The 27,393-nt window shown below is 32.5% G+C and overlaps 1 protein-coding gene across 2 annotated transcripts in view; it reads left to right on the top strand.

The window, feature by feature from the left end:
• Positions 1 to 27,393, top strand: part of LOC118189013 (short transient receptor potential channel 4-associated protein-like) — a 90,043-nt gene that overhangs the window by 53,136 nt on the left and 9,514 nt on the right. For both annotated transcript variants that reach the window (XM_035359546.2, XM_035359545.2), the window contains 7 exons: positions 2,078 to 2,108; positions 2,262 to 2,354; positions 3,647 to 3,737; positions 5,298 to 5,438; positions 6,956 to 7,070; positions 18,438 to 18,547; positions 18,890 to 19,108. In XM_035359546.2, the coding sequence (XP_035215437.1) occupies positions 2,078 to 2,108; positions 2,262 to 2,354; positions 3,647 to 3,737; positions 5,298 to 5,438; positions 6,956 to 7,070; positions 18,438 to 18,547; positions 18,890 to 19,108 (800 nt within the window). The remainder of the gene's footprint in view (positions 1 to 2,077; positions 2,109 to 2,261; positions 2,355 to 3,646; positions 3,738 to 5,297; positions 5,439 to 6,955; positions 7,071 to 18,437; positions 18,548 to 18,889; positions 19,109 to 27,393) is intronic.

Here is a 27,393-nt window from a genome sequence, read left to right as displayed (position 1 = left end):
CTGTTCTGTTATCGGGAATGGGTCCAGAAATTGTATGTATGTATGTGTTCATATTTTATGCATGTGTATATATACATACGTATGTGTTTGTGTGTACACACACAGATATGCACATAAATTCATACACATGTGCATACATACACACACTTCTGAATCCGGTCATGATAACAGAAGAGTACCATATTTTATTTCAGGCAGTGGCAACACATTGACTTTAAATAGCAGAATTTGTTGATTAAGATTTCAAGCTTAATATCTCACATTTTGCCGAATGCCAGCGGTCTCACCCATTGAGATAAAAATATTTAATTTCAAACAGTGTTACCACATTGTTTCAAATTGCTGAGTTTATTAATGAAAAATTCTTAAATTCATATAAAATATGAAATGAAACAAAAACAAATTCAAAGTTTTGGCTTCAAGGTATACATGTTCAGATGAAAGACTACATGTATCCAGAATTTAGTAACTCTTTAGTGTTTCTGTTTTGCACAATGCGAGGAACATACAAAGAGACTCTTCATTATTTAATTCATGAGAAGTACAATATAATCTACATTTTCAGCTGTCTGACATTAATTATCAAAGTAGATTAAAAAATATTACTAAATGATATTTTATTTCTTTCATTAATATTGTACAATTAACCCCATAACTGCCGCGAAAAACACACAAGATTCATTTCCCAGTGCCACTGTTTTTCACATAGGCGCACATAGTTATGTGATGTATTAGGGTAAAAGTAAGTGCAGGTTTTACTTTTTAAAAACTGTTTACTTTCACAAAATAAAGAATAAAAGAAAACAATTAATGCACAAAATTTAATGTTTAGAGTAAAAGTATAATAAAAAGATGTAAGTATAATAAAAATGATGTTTTTGTAATAAAAAAGATGCCTAAAATGGAGTCTCGATCAATTTATTTTTAGACCAGTAAAGTGTAATATCAGGTTTCAGTGTTATACCTTGGGAAATCAGTATGCCTAAAAAAAACATATATTTCTTCTGAACTGGTTGAATCCCATGATTTTGTTCTTGATTTTTCGTTTGCAAGGTGTTAGTTCATATACTCATCTACAAAATGGTTAGTTTTAGTAACAATATGAAGCACAAGCAGTTCATCAAAAAATAATTCAAAAAAGATAAATGGGTTTGAAACATCCGTTATATCTTTCTTTATTCCTGGAACCTACTACAAAAAGTAAACGAAAACGTAGGACACAGATTAAAAAAAAATATGTTTTACTCAAACAACACCAGCCAATACCGCTCAGTCATTACTTTCACCGCTTTAGACACATCCCTCTCTCCAGTTTCTCCCCACACTTCTCTAAAATAGTATCCTCCTTCACATACTTTGTCAAGGTCATTGTGGTGTAGCATTCCAAAGCTTTGCGAATAATTTTATGGGTAACAGCGCAAAGCAAATGATAGTATTTTGGAAGGGCGTATATGTACGCCCGGGGTAGTTAACGCATCAGCTGAGCAAGGCATATATATATGCCTGCGGCAGTTAAGGGGTTAAAAGCCATAATTATAATTGACAAAAAGGGCATTTTGAAATCTCTCTCTTTCTAATATTCCAGCAAGATTCAGAATAACTTTGTGTAAGTTCATTATATCAGCTGAAAAAGGCCAATAGTGATCAAGTAGCTAGAACTGCAAAAAATTGGTAGTTATCTCCCCAGTAAAATGAGCTTTTTCTCTGATCATAATCATATGGAATATAACTATGATCTAGTTCTTCATAAAAAGTCATCTTTGTTTACTTCTTACGCTGATTAAATTGGCGTACTTTGCCAAAAAATATTTTAGCAGAATTTGTAAGCTAGAAAGATTTTAGAGGCATTTGTTTGTTACTATAACTGGTTTGAAAATACATTTAAGTTTCTTTATAAAAATTTATTTATTCATTTTAAAAGCTTTATGTGATGTAATTTTAAACAGAAAGCATTTTGTGAAATTGTTAAAGGGATAACGGTTTCATATTGATAAATATTTTAATTAGTTTAATTTTAGAAAAAATGTTACTGTCTTTTGAGATTTTTCCCATTCATTATTTATCCATTTACTTCCAGAAACACCATCTTCTTCTCCAGTTTCATCAGGGTATGTAAACCTAGATATTACATTAGTTTCTTTAACACTTCCTTCTCACATAAATAAGAGCACATTTGTATTTAATATTCTTTTTTGTCTCATTGTTCTTTTTGATCATAAGTTTTCAGAATCATCATTGTAAATAAATATATATTCCAATAGGCTGTCTCGTGATTTAATGTGTGTAGGCATGAAAGGATTGTTAAGCAAAATTGTAGAAGTTATGAAGAAGGAAAGTGGTGCTTCAACATTTAGGTTTGTAGTTTGTTGTTAATGTGTCTTCTCTGTATGTAATTATTTAATTTCTGCTCCATATATTTGATGGTGATGTGCAACTATTTGGTCATGAACTAGCTACAGGATTGGATAGGACCCCCAAAATATGCTATCAGACATTACTAACAGTACTTAATAACTAAAAAATATACTTGTGTTTTGAAATTAACTTTGCTTACAAAATTATGGCTATGTATTTTTACCTTTTTTCAGCTCATACTTTTGGCATTAAAAAAAATTCTTATTAAATTTTGTAAGTAGTTATTTAATTTTTCTTGTGTGAGAAGTTCATACAAAAAGATACATAAATTGAGGTTCTACAGTCAAGAAAAAATAATGTGGGTTTTAATATTTGTTTTTTCAGAAATTTGAAAAATTATCGCAAACCATCAGTAAAACAGAATTGTCTACGGAAAATATAGAGTTCCTTTATTTCTAATGATGTTTATTCATCTGTTATTTGCAGTATTTTTTAATACTAATTTAATTTATATAATCAAATGAACTGATTCTTCAGATTAAATGTTTTGAAAATACAGATATATTCTTAATCATATTTTTCTGTTAGTTATAACATGGGCCATTCCTCTTACTCCCTCCTTTTTATTTAACTAGCCATAGATTAACTGTGGGCTTGAGGTAACTGTACTCATTGTCATCAGCATTACTTCAGTTAATCAGGAGTTGACTGTAGTTTAATTTAGAATTTCGTGGTAATATGAATAAGGTCTGCATATTTTATAATTAGTATTTAAAAATTAAGAGCATTGAAAGATTTAAATTTCTGTTCTATTTTACAAGCATAGATTCAACAAAATTTATCTCTTTTTTTTTTTTTTTTTTTTTTTTTTTTTTTTTTTTGTAATTTAGACTTAAGTGGCACAATTTTTAGTCCGGTTTTCATTTACAAAGATAATTTCTTCTGTGTGTTTGTTTGATGTTGTAATAGTTATGTATATTTTAAAGTAAAATTTGATATTAAATGTAATAAGGGAAATCATCTGAAAACTGCAGCTAGATCTTTATTAATTAATTGTTTAATTACATGCATAATTTTTTAATTTGAGATTAGATAAGTTTTTAAAAATCTGACACTAATATTGATTAAACTTGATCATAATTGTGGGGTCATTTTGGTCAATTCATCTCTTTCATTCTCATTATTCATCTATTTATAACTCTCAAAGGTATTCTGAACCAGTTAAGAAGTTCCAAATTTTGCTTCATTGAATAAAGTTTTCTTGATTTATATTTGTATTTTTTCTTTAAAGGTTTTGGCTTTCTAGAGCTATAGAGAGTTATCTTCGAGGAAGTTTTTCAAGTGCAGATCAAGATTTTCTTCTTCGAAGAAATTTATTGCAGGTTGTTTTATTTGTTTCTTACTTGCTGTGTTTTTGAAATGATCCAGTCTTTGTAACATTAGTACAGCACCATTCATTCAAATTCCAGTGAAATATAATTGTGATTATTATTGATTATTGTTGTTTAGTCAAGTTTATTGTTGATAAGTCAGCTTTTCTAGGAAATTATTGTAAAATTCACATTAAAGAAAAATCAGGGAAAACTTTAAAAAAAAAAAGGCAGTAGAATTTTAACTGACCCTTTTTCTCTCCCCCCCCCAAAAAGAAGGCATAGATTTATGAAATATTTCCTGGTCATGTTTATGATTGACTGATCACGTCCTAAAACTGAAGCCACAGACCAGAAACAAATGATATGCAAGAATATGAAAATTTTTCAGTGTTCCTTTCAAGAAGCTTATTTGCCTTTACTGAGTAGTGTTTGTATGAGAGAATATAATAAAAGAGTTCATGGATTTGTAGTTCCTGCTATAAAAGTAAAGTGAAACCTTGGTTAAGGAATGTGCTCTTTCCTAAAGGCTGTTGTCATCCAAAATGTTCATAAACCCAAATTGCTTGTGTAAACTTAATGACGGTACTTTTTACACTTATTCTCAACAGCTATTGGCTATCATTGATAATAATACATAGTCATGTATCATGATAATCATGCATCTAGAAGCATAACATTCTGTGAAGGGAAATAAGATTAGAAGTTCTTAATAGGTTTAAAATATTTTATGGTTATGAAAAATTTCTTACATGTAAGAAGCTTTTAAATATAATAAGGAATAATTATATGAATTACATTCATAAGATCTAACCTCTTAAATAAGAAACTAATATGAATAAGAACTTCCTTACAGGAAAATGTATAACTTGCTATTAGAGCAATCTCTCTATAAATGCTTTAAACCAGGGGTGCTCAACTGGGGGGTCATAACTTTAGTCGGGAATACAGTCCATCTATTATTTAGCTTTTATGTATTTAGTTTTAGTTTGTTAGAAAAAAATATTTTTTTATTTGTTTTGGTATTTATCAGTATATTCTTTATTGTTTATTTAATTAAACACATTAAAAATAATCTAAATCTAAATAAATGTATACATTTATTGAGTTTTGGAAAAGAGGAGGGAATTATATTCTAGTGATGCTGCAAAGCAGGCTGAGAATCACTGTTTTAAACAGAAGGACGGTGGGGAACAGATTTGATTTATTAGTTGATGGTAATACAAATTTCTGATAATATGATACTGTTAAAGAACATACTAAGATTTATGTTAATTTAGGGTATTTATTCTTTTATCTGTTGAGTATAAAATTTTTAGTATTAGCAACTTAAGTTACAGATAAAATATCAATTTGTATAGACATTCATATATTCTTATGTAGGTTCTTTTAATTTGCATCATGTCATTTGTTTATATAAATGACTATTTGTATATCATATTTTGTATATGTCTATGTATTTGTATTTGTATATATATGTCTATATATTTGTATGTCATTTATATTTGTAAAAAAATGTTCAAGTATAGGTTAATACTGTTACTGAAATATTAAAATTTCTCTCTCTTTTAGCATGTTGTAGGTAATCTTCTTGCAAGTACTGTTAGACATAAAGAAGTTCGACAAAGCAGTTTTGATCTTCTAGGAGAACTCATCAAATTCAATTTTAAAGCTTTCATAGAGCTCAACAAGCAAATGCACAGTACTGCAAAAGTAAAATGATAAATATGTTTTTTTATTAAAAGTTACTTTTATTTACAGACTTTTTTTATAATTTTTATAGTGAAAAATATTCAAATACATGTAAGATTTTAAAAAATAGAGTAAATCAGACTTTTAGCAGTGATTTTTGATTATCCACATCCTCACTGAAAAGTCTCGAATTCCTAAGCATTCGAAAACTTGTTAGCATAAAGAGCTTTTGGAAACTTGTTGGCAGCTAATTTTTCACCAGAGGCCATAGCTGTTTTCAAAATGGTGATGCAAAAGAATCCCATGAAAGAGCAGTCTTTAAAATTAAAAAATAAGGAATATGGTTATAAAACACTTGCCTTTTGTGAGAAATCCTGTAATTTTCTGCATTGTTGTTCATCCCTTGTACACAGTGATCTGTTCACAAATTCAGCATCCATATATTGTCATCATTGCACACTCTCTGAAACAGATGCTGAGTTACCACATAATTATTTTGCCAACAACTTTGTCTCATGAATACTTTTTTATGATTTTCTCAGTGGGGGTGTGGATAATCAGAAAATACCATTCTAATTTTGCAACAGCCCCTTGACTTTCCATTTTAATTAATAAATCCCTTGTCATGTGATTCCTGCATAATGCCAATTATGCAAGCTCTTAATAGTGCTTAATAGCCAACAATAATTTCAGATTTGCCAATTGAAACTCAACAAAATCAAGATAAATCAAAACTAAATCATTCAGAAATGGGGATTTAGCTTGGACACATCAAATTCTTTGGCTTTTTACTGCCAATATACTAAAGTCTATTGCTCCTTCCTTCAACAAATGTATTTCAGAAATATGAAAGATATTGATGTAGTTCTTCAAGCACAGGTGGACTTGTTAATGTTTATTTGCACTTAAATTATTTGTCATTGAAAATAAAGAAATATTAAATCAATTTTGAATGATAACATATTTTAGGCTATAAGTTGCATTTTTCGTAAATCGTTCTTCGTTGCATTGACGACTTCAAAATTATTGCTTGCACATGCATATACAGATACATATGTGCATGCAATGGGAGGATGTCATTTTATATAAAAATAATTAAATGGGAATTTGGTTTTGATATTGCTATAAAAGAGTTTAAATTTGTTTCATAAAATAAACATAAAAAAAGTTGATTATTGCATTATTATTGTACAAAAAATCATCGTAATTTCTTAATGTTTATTATCATGTGTTTTGAGAATCATGTACTTTCATTTTAAATTAAATTATTGAATATTCCTACAGGTGTTTTTTTAATTTATTTATTTTCTATAATAAATTGCTATAATAAATAAAACTTTAAAAAATTGTAATTTCTAAATATATTAATTTAAAGAGTACTTTCAGTATCTAAGGTCTTTAATGCTGGCATATTAATAATATTTAAGTTAGCATCAGATAGAAAATTATCAAAACAAAAACATTAGAACTCTTTCTTTCTGATTAAATATGTGAATATTGCACAGCAGTTTTTAAATTTTGTGTGTGTTTCTTTGCAGCAAAAGAAGCTCCTTTACCTCATGAATAACAATCTTGTTGACTCAAATATGTTTCTACGAAGTCTTATTTTGTCTTATGAATCCTTTGTTTCTTCTGATGATGTAGATTTAAAAAGTAAGTGAACCATTTTACAATGCACAAAATTTTGGATTTTGCCACTTTTGCAAATAATGCTTAACCCTTTGCGGCGCACTATACGTTAACGTCGGAATTTCAACAAAAAAAGTTGTATGCAGTCTATCTAGTCCTAAAAGAATATACAGGTAAAATTTTGTAAAAGATGCACTTACCGTTTTAATTCTGTAGGTGTTCCATGAGGTGGAACACTGCGCCGCCAGAGCTTTTAAAAGTGCGACTAAGCGAGCATTGCAGTGAAGCATGAAAATGACTAGAAGGGTTTGTATAAGAATGAAAAAACTCTGTATTATGGCTGTATACATGGTTTCCTGGATATACACAATATTCTTGAATATATACGGATAAATGAAATAAATATCTATACACACAAGTCCTATATAAAAAAAATCTTTACAAATTTCCGGAAAGAGTTAGACCTCTCCGTGACATTTATGGAAAATTAATAATAAAAAAATTAACTACGATTAATATTAAGAATAAAGAAAAATAAGCCTATGATATATACATACACAAAAAATATAATAGACAATTATTGAAAATAAACGGGAATGAGACTAAAAAGCGACAGCAAAAAATTCGCGCACGTCTAAGTAAAGATGAGTCAAGCTACTAATAAAATTCCCGCCTAAAAAACTAGTCTCAAAAAATTCGAGATGCCAATATTAGGACTTTCATAACACAAAACAGACCTCACCCCTCAATACTGCTTTGTTTGAATTCATCCCCACACACACAAAGCAATGGAAACAGAAAACGTAAACAACGGATGTTCTCTCCGAAGCACAGATGTTCTGATTCGTAACAGCATGAGATCGCTAAAGGCGCAGTGTTCCCGCTAATGGAACACCAGCGTTTATTCAATGATTCTGCGTATGGTTTTTGTCTGAAAGATTAAAAAAAATATATAGAACAGAGAATTTAGAGTACAGCCAGCAAAATTATGCCTATTTTTTTTTTCAAATAAAATTTTTTATATCATTAAAAAAATAGAGAAAAATTACTTGAAAAAAGTGGATTTTAATAACACATAATAATTGAAAATTCTGTGTCTCCTTGTGATATGCTGCTATCTACTGTTTAAAAAGAAAAGTTCAAAGTATATTATAAAGGCATTTTTATCTATTTACGGTTGAATTTAAAGGTTTCAGAAGTGATTCAATTTGGGTGTTCCATGTAGTGGAACACTGAGCCGCAAAGGGTTAAGAAGTGCTGTAAATTCTATGTGCAGTTTACAGAATTTTAGTACTTATCTTCAGATGAGAGGTATGTTTAACATCATTGTTCACTGGTTACATTAATTTTTATTTTTAACAGCACTTCTATCAATAAAATTTTAAATTAGGGCCAATTTATGGATTTTTTATTTATTACTGTGTGGTGTTAAGTTTTTCTATATATTCACCCATCTGCATTTTTTTTTTTTTTTCAAATTTGTAATTTATTCCAAAATTATATTGTTATATTATTATAAATAATATAATTTTAGAATTATATAATTATATTAATTATTATAATATAATAAAGTAATTATATTAATTAATATAAGTATATAATTACAGGTAAGCCTCCTACAGCATGGCATCCTATAACACGGTTTTGCTCTAACACAATAAGAAAATTGAACAATCAAACCCAAGATATTTAAAGAACTCCGCACGAAGTTTTCCCATATTGAGCAAAGCACCAACATAGTCCGCTTTAAAGACAGTGGCTGAAATATAGGCCAGATTTTCAGGGTGTAAAAAAAAAAGGAAGAAACAAAAGACTGTGACCCAGGTATCAGTCAGAGAAATTCTGCCCCCCCTTACCCTTCAGTATGCGGGGATAGTCATTGTGCGACAACCTTCCCTGCCGCTCGTCCGATGACCTTCATGCCTTCGCCCTAGTCTGTTATCTGAAAATTAACAAAGGGGACACTCTAAAGGAAAGGTTTCAAAAGCGTAGTACGAGGTGTATTCAAAAACTAAGTACTGTTTTGAAAAAAAAAATAGTAAAACAATTTTTTCGAATCCAATTTTATTTTTACATGAAAATACATGTCTTAAACTATTTTTCAACATAGTTTCCGCCAATGATCAAACACTTGTCATAGCGGGTGACCAGTTTTTGTATACCATCATCAAAGAAACTTCCCGCCAGTTTCGATAACCATGACTCCACAGCATTTTTCGTGTCATCGTCAGATCCAAAGCGCTTGCCACCAAGCTCGCGCTTCATGTGCAGGAACAAGTGATAGCCGGACGGCGCCAAGTCCAGGCTGTATGGCGGAATTAAAGATTGAGTGACACCAGCAGTATGAGGCCGAGCATTGTCATGGAGCAACACAATTTCTTTACTGAGCATTCCTCTTTGTTTGTTTTGAATGGCACGCCTTAGTTTTGTTAAAGTCTCACAATATCGTGCTGCATTAATGGTTTCACCTCTGGGAAGAAATTCAGTAAGCAAAACGCCTTTCCTATCCCAGAGGACAGTACACATGATTTTTTGGTGATGACATTGTCACTTTGAACTTTTGTTTTTTCGGAGAATGAGTGTGTCTCCACTCCATCGATTGTTGTTTCGATTCTGTTGTGAAATGACACACCCAAGTTTCATCACCTGTCACAATTTGGTTTAAAAAGTTTTCTCCCTCATCACTGTACCGCGTGAGGAATGTCAGGGCACTACCAAGTCGCTTTTTTTTTTAACATCAGTGAGCATTTTTGGAACCCATCGGGAACACAGTTTGTGATAATTCAAGCGGTCAGACACAATTTTGAACAAAACAGTACGTGAAATTTGTGGAAATGCCTCTGAAAGAGTTGTCATTGTGAAGCGTCTGTTCTCATGAATTGCTTCATCAACTTTCCTTACCAAATCATCGGTGACAACAGAAGGCTGACCACTCCGAGCCTCGGCGTGGACATTTGTTCAACCTGCATTAAACATTCTTACCCACTTTCTCACCATTCCATCACTTATTGCGTATTTACCGTAAACTTCTGTCACTTGACGATAAATTTCGGCCGGTTTAACATTCCTCACGTTCAAAAATTTAATCACGGCACAAATCTCACAGTCAGCGGGAGAACTAATTGTCTTAAACATTTTGAATGTGCACAGCAAACTGAAAACACAACATAGAGCAACCAAAATGGCGACAATTGAAAGTCAGTAAACAAGAAAGACTAGTGCGTATGCGCGGGACGCCTACCACAGCGTTGCGACGGTGCTAGAATGAAACGGTACTTAGTTTCTTATTGAAATTGCAATTGAAGGGGGTGGAAGTAAAATTCCTGTTTCCCATCTTTTTAAGTAAACCTTTCCAAACTTTTCAGTCTTTTTAAGGTTAACGCATAAGAGTCCTTGTTTTGTTAAGTCCTGCCAGTTGTCTTCTAAGATCTGGTTCCCATAAGAAAAAGGAGGAGACCGGTCGCTAAATTTTTAACCAGTAACAAGGGAAAATCGTTTCCTTCCATTACCGTCAAAGTATAGCACAATAGAAACAATACCCAGTTACAAAAGACCACAGTCACCAGATAACAATGAAGGAACCTTGCTATCGCAGAAGATGAACCACAAGAGGTCACAATAAGAGCTTCAAAACACACAACCTTCGGCTTCCAAAATTCGAATACTCATCTACGTGGCCTGAAAACAAAAGTCTTTCACACCTCTGTTGTCAGTCTGCATTGAGCCACAGTGTGTTAAAGAATAACTTATTTTAATTAAGACATTTAAGTTTCAATCCAATAAAGATTTTTTTAAAAAAAAGCGTTTAAGAGGAAAATTATTTCTTTAGAAGTAAAGATACAAATCTTGTATCGTCTTTTAAAGGGAGAAAAGCATCTCACATTGGAAAAAGTCTTAATTTGAATGAAGCAACAGTCCGGACTATTATGAAAAATGAAAAAGAAATAAGAAGTGCAGTTGCTGCAGGATCTTTGACATTCGCAAAACGTGCAACTCACCCCCTGGTTACCAGAAATTGAGACGATGGGAAAGGCACTCACCATTTGGATTTATGATAGTTGTCAAAAAAAAATTCCATTGGATGATAATATCATTAAACAAAAAAGTACTCAAAATTTACAACCACCTTAAAGGGAAAAAAAAAAAAAAAAAAGTGGAGAATCCTCTGTGAACTCAGATTTTGTGGCAAGTAAAGGTTGGTTCGAAAATTTCAAAAAGCGTTTTGCCATTTATAGCATAACAATTCAAGGAGAATCTGCATCGGCTGATTATGAAGCTGCTAGGACGTTTGCTGAAAAAAATTCAATGCATTATAGAAGAGCAGGGATACACAACAGATCAAGTTTTCTATGTCGATGAAACTAGACTGTGGTGGGAAAAAATGCCCAGTAGAACCTGTATATCGAAAAAAGAAAAAAAACTGCACCCCGACCTAAAGTGTCTAAAGATCGTGTAACACTACTTTTGTGCAAGCATCGGACTTTATGACAAAACCCTTGTTAGTTTACAAATCTTTAAATCCCCGTGTACTTAAAGGCATAAATAAAAACATTTATTATATTGTAAAGCAAATCCAAGAGCATGGGTAACTGGAAATTTTTTTAAAGACTGGTTTTTAAATTGTTATGTGCCAGATATTGAACATTATTTAAGGCAGGAAAATTTGAGCCTCAAGGCGCTATTACTATTATAATGTTCCATGTTGCCCACAAGATTTGAATCATCCCAACGTCAAAATACTGTTCCTACCACCTAACACTACTTCGTTTCTCCAGCCATTGGATCAAGGTATTATTTATATGTTTAAAACTTATTACATAAGAGCATTACGGTGGATTTTAGATGTAGCCGATTCAAAATCAGTTAATGTAATTGAAGCTTGGAAGAAATTTTCAATCAAGCACTGTATCGATATCATATCGTTGCTGCTGAAAGAACTGAAAACATCAACATTACTTGCATGTTGGAAGAAGATATGGCCTTCTTCATTTGAAATAGAAAACCTGCATGAATCATCAGAAAATGAAATTGGGGGCATATTAGAACTTGTCAATTGGAGGCGAAGGTTTTCTGGATATGGCTATTGAGGATGTTCAAGATTTATTAGTGGAAGAAGAAATTGACGAAGCAGATTGGATGGAAATGTCATCTGAAGCTGTAAATCAAATCGATTCTGAGGACACTAGTGCTGATGAAAATTGTGCAGTTAATAATTTAACTGTAAAAAAAAATAAAAGAAGACCTAGCTTAGCTGAAAATCTCGAACCATTTTTCTTGAATGCAGACCCTTCCGCTGAAAGAAGCTGAAAATTCAAAAGGAGCTGCTAAACTGTCTGGCTCCATATCAAGAAATTTACAATGATCTGATAAGAACTAGTAAGCAAAGCAAAATTGCAGATTTTTTAAAGAGGGAAGAAGGTGGCAGAACTTTAAATAAAAGAAAAAAATTCTGAAAATAAAAGCGATCTCATTCCACCAGAAAAAACGTTCTTGGTTGCCTATACTGAGCAATGACGATAGAGAAATTAATTAAATTAAAGGTGCCTTAAATTTAAATAATAGTTTTTGTTTTGTGTTATACATATATTTATATTTTTAATAAACATTTTAATTATTTATGTAGAATTAAAAAAATACTTGGTTTTAATAAGTTTTGAGAACGTAACCCCCCTTTTTGTTCTGCCTCTGGGTCTTGTACAGCACTGTTTCATAAAACATGGCATTTTCTGGGAACTTATCTACCGTGCTATAGGAGAATTACCTGTATACAGGGGTGTTTGTGCTCCGGGGAAACCCCGGAATTCCGGGGATTTTGAACTTTGATACCTGGAAATTCCGGGGATCGTCGTTCAAAAGGAAGTAGGAATAATAATGAATTATTTATTTTGATCTGGGTAATTTTGTTTGCTTTGAAAGCAGAAAATGCAAGGTCAGTGTGTGTGGTGAAAACTTTTCCTTTCTTTCTCCAAAGGCAGTGATAATGCGGGAAAAGGGGGAAAAAACTTCTTTTTTTGTTCTTTCTTTATTGCGAGTTATGACTCATTTCCCGGTTCTCGGACATTCTCTTCTGGATTCTTTTCGGCAAGTAGGCGTGGCAGAAAAAAAAAAGGAGAGACTTTGTTCGACCAGATGTGCGATCACGTGACTCTGGGCTCAAAGGTCTTATCTCTCCTGGCGTGGTGCCAATAAGTTGAGAAGGGGGATTTTTCGCCGTATTAGCTATTTGTCATTGATCGCTTCTCAACTTTTTTTTCTCCGCTGTATAAAATTTTCGTTTCATTTATTGATGCACGTGTAAATTTTTCGTTTCGTTTATTGAAATATTTTTTTATTTATGTACGCAAGAGAATTTCACTATGAAATTTCTCTATATAAATAGTGATATTATACAATTAGAAGAAGGTGTCCAGGATGCATTTAGGTGGATTGAACGGAGAGATGGTAATGGGGATACCATCGGCACATGGTGTAAGAAAATAAATGTTGCTGGACAAGCATATTCTGTTTTTTGTAACTCACTGCTGAAGTATGGTGGAGAAGGATTCAAGGCTTTCACAAATCATTCTAAAACTGTGGCGCACATAAAATATTCAAAGTGCATTAGACATTCAATGACTTTAAGTAATTATGCTAATCAAAAAAATACTGATGACTTACTGGAGACTGATGCTCGGCCATTGGATATAGTGACAAGAAAAGCACGCCAAGAGGTATTAATAACTTCGTTTATCGCCGAGAATTCTCTTTCTTTCAATGTAGCTCCCAATTTAATTGAACTCTGGAAACAGTTGAGCCGCGATCAGACGGCACTAAACTCGTTGGAAATGTCCAGGGCTACTGCATGTTATAAGATGAAATATGGGCTCGCAAAAACTATTAAGGAAAATATCATTAAAACTTTAAAGAAGATTCCATTTTCTCTAAATTTGGATGAAAGTACTAGCAATGCTCAAGAAAGTATACTGGCAATATTGGTGCAGTTTTATGACAACAATCAAAATGAAGTTGTAGTTCATCATTTTGCATCTCTAAAGATGGAATCTTGCAATTCAGAAGCTGTTTTTAAAGCAGTTGTTAATACTATTGAAGATAATAATATTCCATGGGCAAACTTAATTAGTGTATTAATGGACTCACGTAACACCATGCGTGGGGAAAAAAAAAGGGTGTTGAAACCAGACTACGATCAAACAAAGCACCCCACTTATTAGATATTGATGGTGACACATGTCACACAGCTAATAACTGTGCAAAAAAATTTGCTTCATGTTTTGATAGATACTTAGAAGATTTGTTTGATGACATCTATTTTGATATGAAAAGCTGCAGTAAAAGAGAAATTTTTTTCAAAATCTGTGAATCCCTTGCCATTAAAAAACTTAAGCCCTTGAAGAGACCAGACCATAGGTGGGTGTACATTTTATGTGTTTTAGAAAGAATCAAAGATCTGTGGGATACTCGTATTGCATTTTATTTTCACTACTTGGATAAAACTGATAAAGGGGATTATTTTTCTTATGTTGAAACTGTATACAATAAAAGAAATATTTCTGCAGCTCAGAAAAAAATTGTTGAAGGGGTGTATTCTTGCTTGCATTCCCAACAACTCACAAAGGATGCTTTAGCTTGGAAAAAAAGAATACTAAATGGGTTATTTGTTATGTAAAACAAAGCTTTATTGTATATGGCATTATATTCAGCAGTATTACCAGAGTTCAACACATATATTAAATTATTTGAAACAAAAAAACCAATGCTTCATTTAATACATTCCAGTATTTATAAATTGATGGCAAAATTTTTCTCTTTTTTTATGAAGCCAGAAAATATAGAGTGCACATCTTATAATGATTTATTAAAGGTTGATGTCACAAATCCAGAATTCCATCTACCTAGCAAAGTAATATTTACTGGTGCAGAAGCTTCCACTCTCCTGAAGAAATTATCAAAAAATCATCCAATAGCAAAAGAATTCCAAATTTCTCTGATGAAAGCTTATACTAATACAGCACAGCATATGAAACAGAAATTACCCCTTAAAAATTCATATCTAATTAGTTTTACAGCATTAGATCCAGAGCTAAGAGGTAAAACCAGTACAATATTAGCTTTTGAAAAATTATCATCTTTTAGGTCCAATATTTTTAGTGATAATGAAAAGTCAAAAGTAGAAACTGAAATAAGGTTATACCAGAGTGATATTGATATCACCAAAGAAATGCTCTACACATCTGATGAAAGTGGAAATCAAGTCAAGTGTACAATTGATAAATATTGGTCTAAAGTTTTTAATTTAAAAGATGATTTCACAAATGATTATAAGTATCCTACATTGGCTAAATTGGTCAAAGCCTGCCTTAGCTGCTTCCATGGCCCATTAGTGGAAAATGCATTCAACTTAATGGATACACTTGTCACTGACTATAGAACCTCTCTTAAGATTGATTCCCTAGATGTAGTGCAGACTATTAAATATGATTTAATGGCTTCTAAAGAAACCTCATGTGAAAAATATGGCTAAAAAAATACAATGACTGATCCAATTCACAAAGATCTCTTACTGAATATGAGCAGAAGTTGGAAAACATATCAAGAGGACTTAAAAACATGTATTTCAGATGAGTCATCTATAAAAGTCTCTGAAAAACCTTCTACATTAGCAGAAAAGCAAACTGCTTCTACCTCTGCATGTGCAGTTCTTGAGGAAATTTCTTCAACTGTAAATGAGGAAAATAAAAGTCAACCTTCCTGCAATTATGAAGTTCACCACAAAAGAAAGACAAGCCCACAAACATCAGAAAATAAAAAAAAAGCAGCAGAAATTAGATATTTTTTTTAAAGAATTAATTCAGGTAATTTAAAATATTTACATAAAATGTAGTAGTTTATATGTTTGAAAATTTATGGTTATTAATTTTGCAAAAAAAAGTAATTCATTGAACTTTTATAATTAGGTCATTCAATACTTCATAATTGTAATTTTTCATTTCTCTCCCTCCGTTCTCGAGGCTAGCCTCGAGGGCTATCTGTCTAAGGGGAGGGATGCCTTCGTGGAGGACTTTCTAAGAGAAACTGGCTCGTATACATGTTACACATGGGGAAAACCACGAAAACACCTATGTGTTTCGCGGGATTCAAACCTCGGACCGAACTACCTGTGTTCAGTGACTTTACCGCTCGGCCGCTAGTGGGCCAAATCATTTTAGGCATCAATATGATTTAGTTAGTTATTTATTAGTTAGTATATGCAAACAGTTAAATTTAATTCAAAAAGTTAGGAAAAATAAAATGTAAACAAGACCCAGTTTGACATAACCTGTAATTCATAGAATTAACTAATGTACGCACAGTACAAAGTCCAAAATTCGAAACACTAGAAATCCCCCCTCAAAAAAAAAAAAAAAAAAAAAAAAAATGTCTAGGAATCAAGAAGAAGCAGGTGTGTTTTCCTGATTAACTGATATTCCTGTATGTCACTTTCAAACACGTCCAGGCTAGGAAATCACATGGTGGTCGATAATTGATCGATAAATTAATATATGCATACTTTATACTGATTGATGTATATTTATAACCACATTTTTAGCCTAAGTGTTAAGTTACTATAAAACATTTACTAAATTGATAACAGAAATACAAGAATTAAGTGTTAAATATACCCCCTTTAAAAAAAAATAACTGCAGTAATGAAGAAAATAGAAGTGCAAAGAATTTTGCTGCTCCCTAAATTCAGATCCGTAGGTAAATGGAGCAAGCCAGCTGAAAGTAGAGTTCCATTAAACAATGTGACATCTGCGGGATGTTAAATACGTGGGCTATAAAAAGAAAAAAATTAGTAATATAATTGATGAAGCATAATTTTTTATAAATTAGTTTAAACTGTCAATAGTTTACATAAAATATACTGTATAAAATATATTTTAAGTTTTTTTTTTTTTTTTAAGTTAAACTAGATACTAAAGTAAATATTAGTACTATAAAACTGTAATTAAGGCATGCACATATATATATGTACATGTAATTAACTACAATTTTGGCAAATACACTCTGTATCATAAAAAGTGACATACCAGAAAAGGTGCTATCCAATGGGAAAAAAATAGGTATGTGTGATGTACATGTATTGAAATCAAAACAGAATTATAGGAATTGAATGTTTATTCAGGAAGTGCAGTTACTACAGCAAAAAAATATGAGTAATGCCTTGGCCCATCTCTGGCCCTGAAGCAAGCTTTTATCTGGCTGGTCATTGGCTCATACAGTTGATGAATGTTTTCCTGTGAGATTGCTTGTCATACATTTTCCAACTGCTAAGTTAGATAGGGGGGAGATCTGCCCCACTAGGGAAGTGTTGTAGAAGCAGTAGAGACATGCCATTTGCGGCCAAGCATTACCCTGCTGAGATGTGAGCCAGGGGTTTGTGAATTGGAAAGGCAAAAGTACAGTGCATATAATCTCATCCACATACTGCTGTGCTGTTAGGATATCATGGATAACAAACCAAAAGGATCCGGCTGTCCAGTGAAATGGCACCCCATAATATAACTCCTGATTGTCGAGCTGTGTGGCAAATGCCACTCAGGGGAGTATCCCACCACTATGCTTGGGTGGCTTTGCTGGTCATCGGAGCTCAATATCAAGTAGAAATCATCACTGAAAGCAGTTTTACTCCAGTCTGCGAGATCCCAGGTTAAATATGCCCTGCGCCACTGCTAAAGTGCCTGGCAGTGTGGGACAGTTGGTGCAGTAGTCTTTTTATTGGTCATTGCAGTCACCGGTGTCCTTACATATTGAATTATTGATCAAGACACATGAAGCGCTGTTGAGTGCCAATTGGGCAATTACTCTATCCATGTATTCTGTCATTGCTCTCGATCAACCGCACCATTTTGATGCTCTGTATGGCCATGGTTCACCCATTCCTCCTTACATCTAAGATGGTAGTATTGCTCTGGCCTGAATATTTATCAATACTGTGATTTGACCACCCTGCTTTCTTTAGTCCAATTTTATGTCCTCTCTCAAATGATGACATTTTGTAATGCTGTTCATGAACCTGTCTGCGAGGCATTGGTATGTTGTATGTGGGCCAACGAAATCACATTAGCATGGAAATTATGCCTTGGCATTAGAATGTCCTCTGTTCTATGCACTAACCAGATGCGGTAGAGCTCCAGCTAGTCAGTCATTGGCCACCAAAAGTTAATCATTTGCATTCTCTCTCATAAAGGCTTGCTCCTTCTTGGTGCTTTGCTTTTTATGTTGTAGGATTTATATATTTGCATGTATAGTACAGTATTAGATGTTTTAAAATATTTTTAAGCCATGTTTTAAGGAAATTAATTTTACTATGTTGTGTGGTAAATTTAGTTATGCTATGGTTTCTTGTAGGTTTCGCTGAAAGACTTTGCTTTTTGTTATCTCATGTTGGCAGTATAAAAGTTCGTGTACATTATTTACAAAAATTGCTTTCGCTCATAAATATTCACAGTTTAACTCAGGTAAGCTATGTACTTTATACAAATATTTACCTTTAAGTAGTCATTTCCTGTGTATTATTTCCATAGATACAAAAAAATATGTTAAAAATGAGAAATAATATTAAATTATATTCTTTATTCCTTTCATTTTCTAAAAAATTCTACCTTCTGTTTTTTAGTTAATAAATGCACAGCATTATAGCTGTAAACTAGCATCATAATTATTTCTCTATTTTTTATTTCCACCTCACTTGATTATAAGTTATTAAAGAGTTTTTAAATTCCATTTGCTATATAGAATATTTACAAGTTGTTAATCATCTTCCAATTTCCATTTTTAGTAATATCCATTTTAAATTTTAGGAAAATGTGAGTTGTTTAAATACTGCTTTAGTGATACTTATGTTTGGATTAAAAAAAGGAGAGCTTCCAAAATACTTACACATCTTAGCATCAAATCAAGATAATTGTTCTGTGGCCACATCTGAACATGCTGGAATCTTAGATAATTTAAGAGATCTGCTGTTATTTTGGCAAGAACATTACTTACAAAAAGACAAAGACTGTACAATTTTAGAAAGAGTGAGTATATTAATTTTTAATTTTTTTTTCTTAGTAGGTATTAATTTGCACAGATTAAATTTATATGAAAAGTGAATTTTCCTGTTGTCTAAATAAGAGCTACTTAAAGTCATGATTTAAATTTTTCATTTTTATTTTTATCAATGTTTAAATATTAAAATCCAAGTAATATTATTTGTTTTTGTAATGCTTATTAAAACGTTTTAACATGTCTTGAAAATGCTCATTTTTTTAAACATATACATACTTTGTTTTGAAAGGCTACTTATTTATGTTTTTAACAAATATCATAAATCTTTTTTAGTATGTTACAATTTTTGATGAAGTTCATCTTTATTTAATCGAAAGTGTCACAAATATTTTAATATCATTAAATGAGATCACCAATAAAAAAACATTTATAATGCACTTGTCTAGATAAGAGGATTGGGGATATTGTCACATCACAGAGTTGGTTGGTTTGTTAATTATATCACTACATGAAGGGTAGCAAATTCTATGTAAAAAAGAAGGATGGACTTTGTGAGAGATAGTTTCATTATTCCATGTAGGGAAATCCTTTCAGCTTGAGTGGCCAAATGGATGGTTCCACCTCATACAACTATAATAAACACTGCATGTTGAAATTTTATTTTTATTTATTTTTAAAGAAAAAAAAAAAAAACCCTGAAAGTACATTATTCAGGGTTTATATGATCTTTAAAAGTTCTTAGGTTTTTTGGGGGGGGGATGAGTTTTGATCCGTAAAAGTCCTTAATTTTAATTATCTTATATTTCTGTCTGTTTTTTATGACTGCCATTTAGAGTATGAACTAGCATTTTGGAGAAATATTTTTTGGTTATTCTCTGACAAATATACATTTGATGAATTATCGTTTGAACTCGTTCCTACTTCTAACATAAACAGTGCGATACTCGAGTTTCTGGGCAAGAAGTGAAACATAAGAGTTTTGAAATTGTTTCTGTTTTTGCTGTTGAAGAACTCGTAAACATTTTTTAAACGCCTCTAAATGTTATCTTAGAGTTATCTCTAAATATTACTTATTTAATGTTACTCAATTAAATAAAGATGAACTTCATCAAAAATTGTAATATATTAAAAAAGATTTATGATTTTTGTTAAAATTAAATAAGTAGCCTTTCAAAACAAAGTGTGTATATGTTTAAAGAAATGAAGATCAACTTCTGTACAAAATTTTTAATTCAGAGATCTGTGAATTTTTCGATTTTGTTCTTTTCGAACATTGTAATGCTGATAAATTTCATTAAAATAACATTAAAACCTTTTTATTTTTCCCAAAGTGACATTACTTTCCATTTTGGCGACTTAGAATATTTTGAATCTGAAAAATAAATAAGATAATAAATACTAAATCACAGTTTCCAAAAATTCGTTTTACACTTTTCTTTTATCAAATCCCCCCCTTCCCTGAAAAGTCTAGCTTTTTTGCTGCTGCAGAATTGGTAGGGATAAATTTTCTTTTAGATTTTGCACCTCAAAAACTGTAGAAGAATTTAAAGCCTAGATTTATAGAGCAGTGCTTCCAGAAGATTCAAAAAAAAAAAAAAAAAAAAAAAAAAAAAAATGACAGAATGAAAAACATCTTCATGGTATTAATGTGGTGTAATGTCTAGTCTTCTTGGCTAGCATACACTGGTCTGTTAGTGACTTATTGATAAGACTAGAAGATGAACACAGCGGGGCCCTTTTGTGAAACTCAGTTATTACAGATAAGCTAGTAGTTCAACACTACACAATTTAATTTAACCTAGCACGTTGACTCATGAACCTACACCAGCGTCATATTAAATTTCGGGGGCAAAAATGCAAATCCGAGATTCAAAATTCAAACAGCTGTTAGAAACAACAATGTGTTGAAGCGAAATGCTGTGACTAATCTTTTCACTACATCGGTTTAAATACACTTTCATTCACTGTAATTCATTTACACCCTGATAAGGAAACATAAGAGAAACAAGAAATGACAGAAAAGGCTAAAAAATTTAAATAAATATTATATACACTGCTTGACATTCAAAATGTAACACCAAGAAGGAGTGGTCAGAAATTTATGCAAATTTTAGAGTAGACGCACATCACTGAGTTATGCCAATGATGTGAAATGCGCAGCTCTCTGACGCACATGAAATAAGATATAAGGGAAGAAACGTGCAGAATGGTCAACATTCGTGTTGTTATTTCTGCCAGACAAATTATCGAAGAAAGTTGGTTTTTGTCCCAGAGGATACGTGTAATAGGAGAGAATGATGGGCCACCATCAATGAAGGCACTTCCAGCAGATAGACGATTTTACGAGGGGTACGGTGATCGAACTGAGAAGAGTGGGTTGGTCCTTACGTCAAATAGCAGCTGATACCCACATGGATGCGAGCACGATGCATCGACTATGGTGAACATAGTTGGAACAAGGAAATGTGGGAAGGAGGAGGGGTGCAGCCAGAGTGATGTCGGCACGCGTGGATTGACGCATCCGCCGACAAGCTGTGGCGGTCCCGCAAGTCACTTGTACCGCGATTCTGCAGCACATGCAAGTTACCCTGGATGTTCCCATGTCGACCAGAACCATTTCCTGTCAATAGGTTGAACGTGGCCTGCACTCACGGCATCCGTTAAAAGACTGCCATTGACCCCACAGCATAGACGCCGATGTTTAGAATAATGTCAGACTGGAGCGATGTCAATAACAGAATGGCGAAACGTGTTCTCAGATGAGTCACACTTCTGTTTATCCAGTGACAGTCGCCACATACGTGTGTGGCGTGGACGTGGAGACAGATCTAATCCTGCAGTAAACGTGGCATAATGGTTTGGGATGCTATTGCCTACAATTCCAGATCACCTCTAGTTCGTATTCAGGGTACTATGACGGCCCAACGATACTTGGATAATGTACTGCAGCTGGTGGCGATCCCCTACCTTCAGGGGCTGCCTAATGCAATTTTTCAGCAGGATAACACCCGACCACACAGTGCTTGCATCTGCCAACATGCTCTGCAAGGTATACAGATGCTTCCCTGGCCACCGTACTCTCCTGACCTGTCACCAATCGAACATGTGTGAGATGTGATTGGACGCCGTTTGTAGACTCTGCCCCTGCCTCGTTCAGAAGACGAACTGTGGCAAATGGTTGAAAGGGAATGGAGAGCCATCCCTCAGGACACCATCTGCAATCTGATTGACTTTATGCCTAGACGTGTTTCTTCGTGCATCGTTGTCCGGGGTGGTCTTACATCCTACTGAGCCGACGCAGTTCTCGCTCTGTATTCTGACTGTCATTTTGAAATAGAGATCACTTATTGATGCTTGCTGTCTCTGTCTTTTTTCCAAATTCCATCACTTTCTGACCGCTCATTTCTTGCTGTTGTATTTTCAGTGTCGAGCAGTGTATTAAAAAAAACTGAAAGCTTTCAGATTTTACATTACACCCAAAGGAGCAGTTTTTTAACTTATTGTGTGCTACCTTTATTTATTAAATATCATGTTCTTTGCCCTTAAACCATAAAATTCAATTCAGTAGCAATATCGCATGTGCATATCTTTAGAATTTCCGAGGGTCTCGCTGGAGATACAAATGTTCCCCCCCCCCTATATGGTGCCATTGAAATCTTTGAGTTTGTTAATCAAAAATTCATTAAGTGTTACAAAATATGAAATCGATAATAAAACAAATTTCAAATTCCAAATTTGGGTTTCCAGATGCCCATAATTAATGGAAGATTACATTATTAAAAATTTGATGGCTGTAGAAGTCTTACTCTTAACATGTTTGTCTTCTCTTTATTTCCTCTTCTTTTCACTTGACACAAGCATAGAAGATTACAAAATGGTTTTAATCTTGTCATTTATTTTGTTGCTTGATGCTTCGCTAAATTCTAAAAATTCTGCCATACTGGCTCTGGTACCGGTCCTGACTATATGTCATTTCATATTTATTTTGAGTGCTTATATCGCTAAACAAATAAAATTAGCACTTTCTTCTATACCTTCTAAATACATGCAGTTTTTAGAATAACAGAATTTTTTAATTAAATCCAAAAATTTTTAAATGAAGAGGAAAATTATTGAGGAAGAAGCTGAATGCATAAAAAGAAAGAAATTAATGTTCAGTGGTATATTGTTGAGACATTAACAAGTTAGGAGATGCTGCAGAAACTAGTGAGGAAATTGAAGTTTTCAAATCAAGAAGGTGCATAAATATTTTGTTGTGTGTTAATGTTGCAAAATGTAAATGTTTTGTAGCTTTTAATGTAGAATTATCCTAATATTTAGAATCAATGTCATAAATTGTGTATGCTTTAAACCAGGGTTTCTTAAACTTTTTTCAATTGTGACCCCTTTTTATCATCACTGAGATTTTTTCGTGACCCACAGGACCCCGTAATATTTACAAACATTTTGTGAGACCCATAACTATTGCGCAAATCCAACACACACATGAGTGAAACTGTCAATTTTTTCACTTGTAATATACTATTGCAGTTTTAGGTCATTAACTTTAATTTCTAATTTTAATACATAGAACAATGTGAAAATTTTAAATAAAAACAGACGAAATGACAGCATCAAGTGCAAAGCAAGGAAAATGAACGTTTATATCATAAAAAGAATGCGTGGAAACGTTTTTGTTTTTTTGTTTTTTTTCTTTGTCTGTATTGTCTTATTTTTATCTATTTTCAGATACATTGTGTAAAAATGTTTGGTAATTGTAAAATTATTATAATAAGTTAAAGAAATATCAAAACTAGTAAAAATTTTAGCAACCCCCTGCTGCAAGTCGCGACCCACAGTTTAAGAAACCCTGCTTTAAACTAAAGTGTTCTTAGATTGAGATTTTAATAGTGCTTTTTAATGAATATTTTTTAATAAAATTTAACAGCGACTGTGTAAATTTATAATGATTAAGAGTATCTAACTACCTAATTTCATTAGAGTTACTACTTTCATTAGTCGTTACTTTTAACACAAGATAAACAAAAATGTAAAAATTTATGTGAAACTTTATTCCTGACACCTAGTGTGACTTATATCATACAAAAACTTATCACCTTGTTGCTTTAGTGATTTATTGGAGCCTTAGAGTATATTAACTGGGTTATAAGCCCATGAATTTTACACAAAACTATGACACTAGTTGCATCAGACACACAGAGTATACTGACAAGACAGTATCAGACAGACACTTTCAACTCTTATCAGCCATGCCAACATCAGGCATTCAATTCTGCTGTGCTCAGCATGTCTCAGTATAGGCAAGCAGTAACAGTGGCAACATCCAGGCTTTTGTTACAGTCGGGCTGATTATGATTTTACTTCTCATTTTAACCTATGCCATTTGATATAAAATTTGCCTGATATTTACTTAACCTCTGAGCTGAGCAACTACATTATGAAACGAGGCATAAAAGAAAAAATCAACATAAAGCTAACTGTCAATAAAATGTCAGTAATCTTCTTTAAAATGTGTCCAACTATTAAGTGTAAAATATTTCATGCTATTTGATAAATTTTACAAAGCCTAGCACCTCCCTAAATAAAAAAAAAAAAAAAAAAAAAAAAAAAAAAAAAAAAATTTGGTGCCTCTAAAGTTTGAATTCGAATGACTTCCCTGAATTCCAAAGATCTTGCCATCCCTCAATTTTGTTGCTCGGTTCTTCTCTAAATCCTAAAAATTTTAGCCATCTGGTGCAACTGCAAAAGTTTGATGCCAGTTCTGGTCTTATCTGAATAATAAATCAGTTATTATCTATTCAGAGAGCACTAAATGTAATCTTTTGGCCTATGACTATAATTTAAAAAATCTTTTTTTTTTTTTTTTTTTTTTTTTTTTTTTTTTTTTTTTTTGCATATGGAAAGAAATTTGTCAAAATTCTTCTCCTCGACACTTCCCAGAGCTGTCTGTAATCATGCAAATCACAAAGTGTGGATGTGGGTAAATTTTCAGTCTATTGGAAAGCGTACTTTGCTATTCAGAAATAAAACATAAGAACATATATAAAATAAAACTGAGGTTTATTTTACTTGCAATTAAAAACAGCTAGGATGCAACAGCAGCCTTAACATGTCCCGGAGTTAAACATCTTCCTGACACCAGACATCAGTCAACCAGCAGCAATCATGTTGGTTTACTGCTGACTGGCTTCTGACCAAATTTGCATGAGGAAAAAAAAAAAAAAAAAAAAAAGAAACACAAAACTTTAAGCCAATAATGTCAACTTAAAGGTTGCCATGGTCGGTATTTAATAACTAATTTACTAAAAAAGAATTGTTTATACATCTCTACCATGAATAATTTCTGAGCTGCCATGAGTTGATATTTATGCAGTGATGAAAGCGAAAAATAATAAAGAATGATATGCTAGGTTGATGTCAGCCATATAAATTATTCAGTAGGTATAAAATCAATAATGCTTTGATAGATGATGCCTCAGTTTGAGATGTATGTAAACAAAATATGTGTAAATCTCTAATAAACAGAGGAGCGTTATACCACACAACGTTTATTCACAAATACCAAAGACGAACAAATACATACACATAATTATGACATCACAGTTTCTTTTTACAAACAAACACTACCGCCATCTATTGGCAATCTAAGGATAAATAATCCTAAACTTAACACTCCCCCCCATGCATCCGTAAACGGATGCATCAATTTTACTGAACTTCAAGATTATAAAGTCTTTCAATTGTTCTTCTAACAACACCCTTATCCAACTGAATCTCGCAAGATCTAATTCTATCATCTCTTCCGTGAAATAATTCCTTAATCCTACCTATCTTCCAGTTACAGCGTTTCACATTATCTTCTCGTACAAGTACAACATCATTAATTTTAAACACGGGGGAATTCTTTGGATTTTTTGAAAACATGACTGATCTTAATTCAAACAAATATTCTTTATAAAACCTTTTCCAAAAATGCTCTAATATTAATTGCCTATGCTTCCATCTTTTAATCAACTGAGATCTTGTAGATTCTAGTTTAGATTCAGGTGAAGGTAAAACAGTTAATCTAGATCCAGTTATAAAATCAGATGGTGAAAGAGGATCAGGTTCATTTGGTTTATTGTATACATAAGTTATAGGTCTAGAATTAATAACAGCTTCAACTTCAACTAAGACAGTATACAGTTCTTCATAATATAAAGAAGCTTTACCTAAGATATGTTTTAAACAAGTTTTTACAGATCATACCAAATGTTCCCCGAATCCGCCCCACCAAGGAGCACCTTCTACAATAAATTTCCATTCAAACCCATTTTTACCAAGGAAATTTAGAACCTTTTCATCTTTACATAATTTATACAAATATTTTAATTCACGATCAGCAGTTTTAAAGGTTTTAGCATTATCAGAATATATAACTCTACAAATACCCCTACGTGCAAAAAATCTACGTAAGGCTTGAATGAAACACTCTGCACTTAAATTTGATAACAATTCTAAATGGACTCCTCGAGTCACTGCACAGGTAAACAATGAAATATACACTTTTGTACCATCCTTTAAATACAAAGGGCCAGCGAAATCTATGTCACTTACCTCAAATGGTTGAGCTTTCTCCACTCGGTCAGCTGGAAGAGGAACCGATATCTCGTGTCCAGCTTTAGCATTATATTTTTTACAAAATCTACAATCATGTAATACAGATTTTACAAAATGTCTAGCTTTTAAAATCCAAAATTTCCCTCATACTTGCACTAAAGTTTCATTTACACCACTATGAAGTACCTTTTCATGACAATTCAAAATAATTAAACGAGAAAAATAATTATTTGGTAATATTATAGGCTGAATTTCATCGACATCTAATGATGATTTCACTAATCTACTTCCAACTCTTAAACAACCCTTTTCATCCATTACTGGATTTAATCCAAACAATTTGGAATTATGAGACAATGGATTTTTACATTTAACATCATTCAACTCTTCAAAAAAATACTCACCTTGTAATAAGATAATCCAATAACACATAGCATTACATATTTCATTTTTGATCACAGGACCAATCACTGTTCTTTAACTTTAAATTATTAATGAATCTAAATACATATGACGTGACTCTTAAAAGTTTACCTAAGTCACTAAAGTTTTCTATTTTTAACACAGGTTGTAAAGGTTGAACACTGCTAGTAACTTGAGTCACAACTCTATCTTCACTATCTACTATGTTACAATGCTCGTTCACTTTAGGCCAATTTATTTCATCTTGATGAAGCCATGGAGGTCCATGCCACCACACTTGATCTACTACAAG

The sequence above is a fragment of the Stegodyphus dumicola genome, chromosome 4, assembly GCF_044657685.1.
Source record: "Stegodyphus dumicola isolate Sdum_Otavi_A_Nest chromosome 4, ASM4465768v1".
Classification (NCBI taxonomy): domain Eukaryota; kingdom Metazoa; phylum Arthropoda; class Arachnida; order Araneae; family Eresidae; genus Stegodyphus; species Stegodyphus dumicola.
This window is presented reverse-complemented; position numbering and strand designations above follow the sequence as displayed.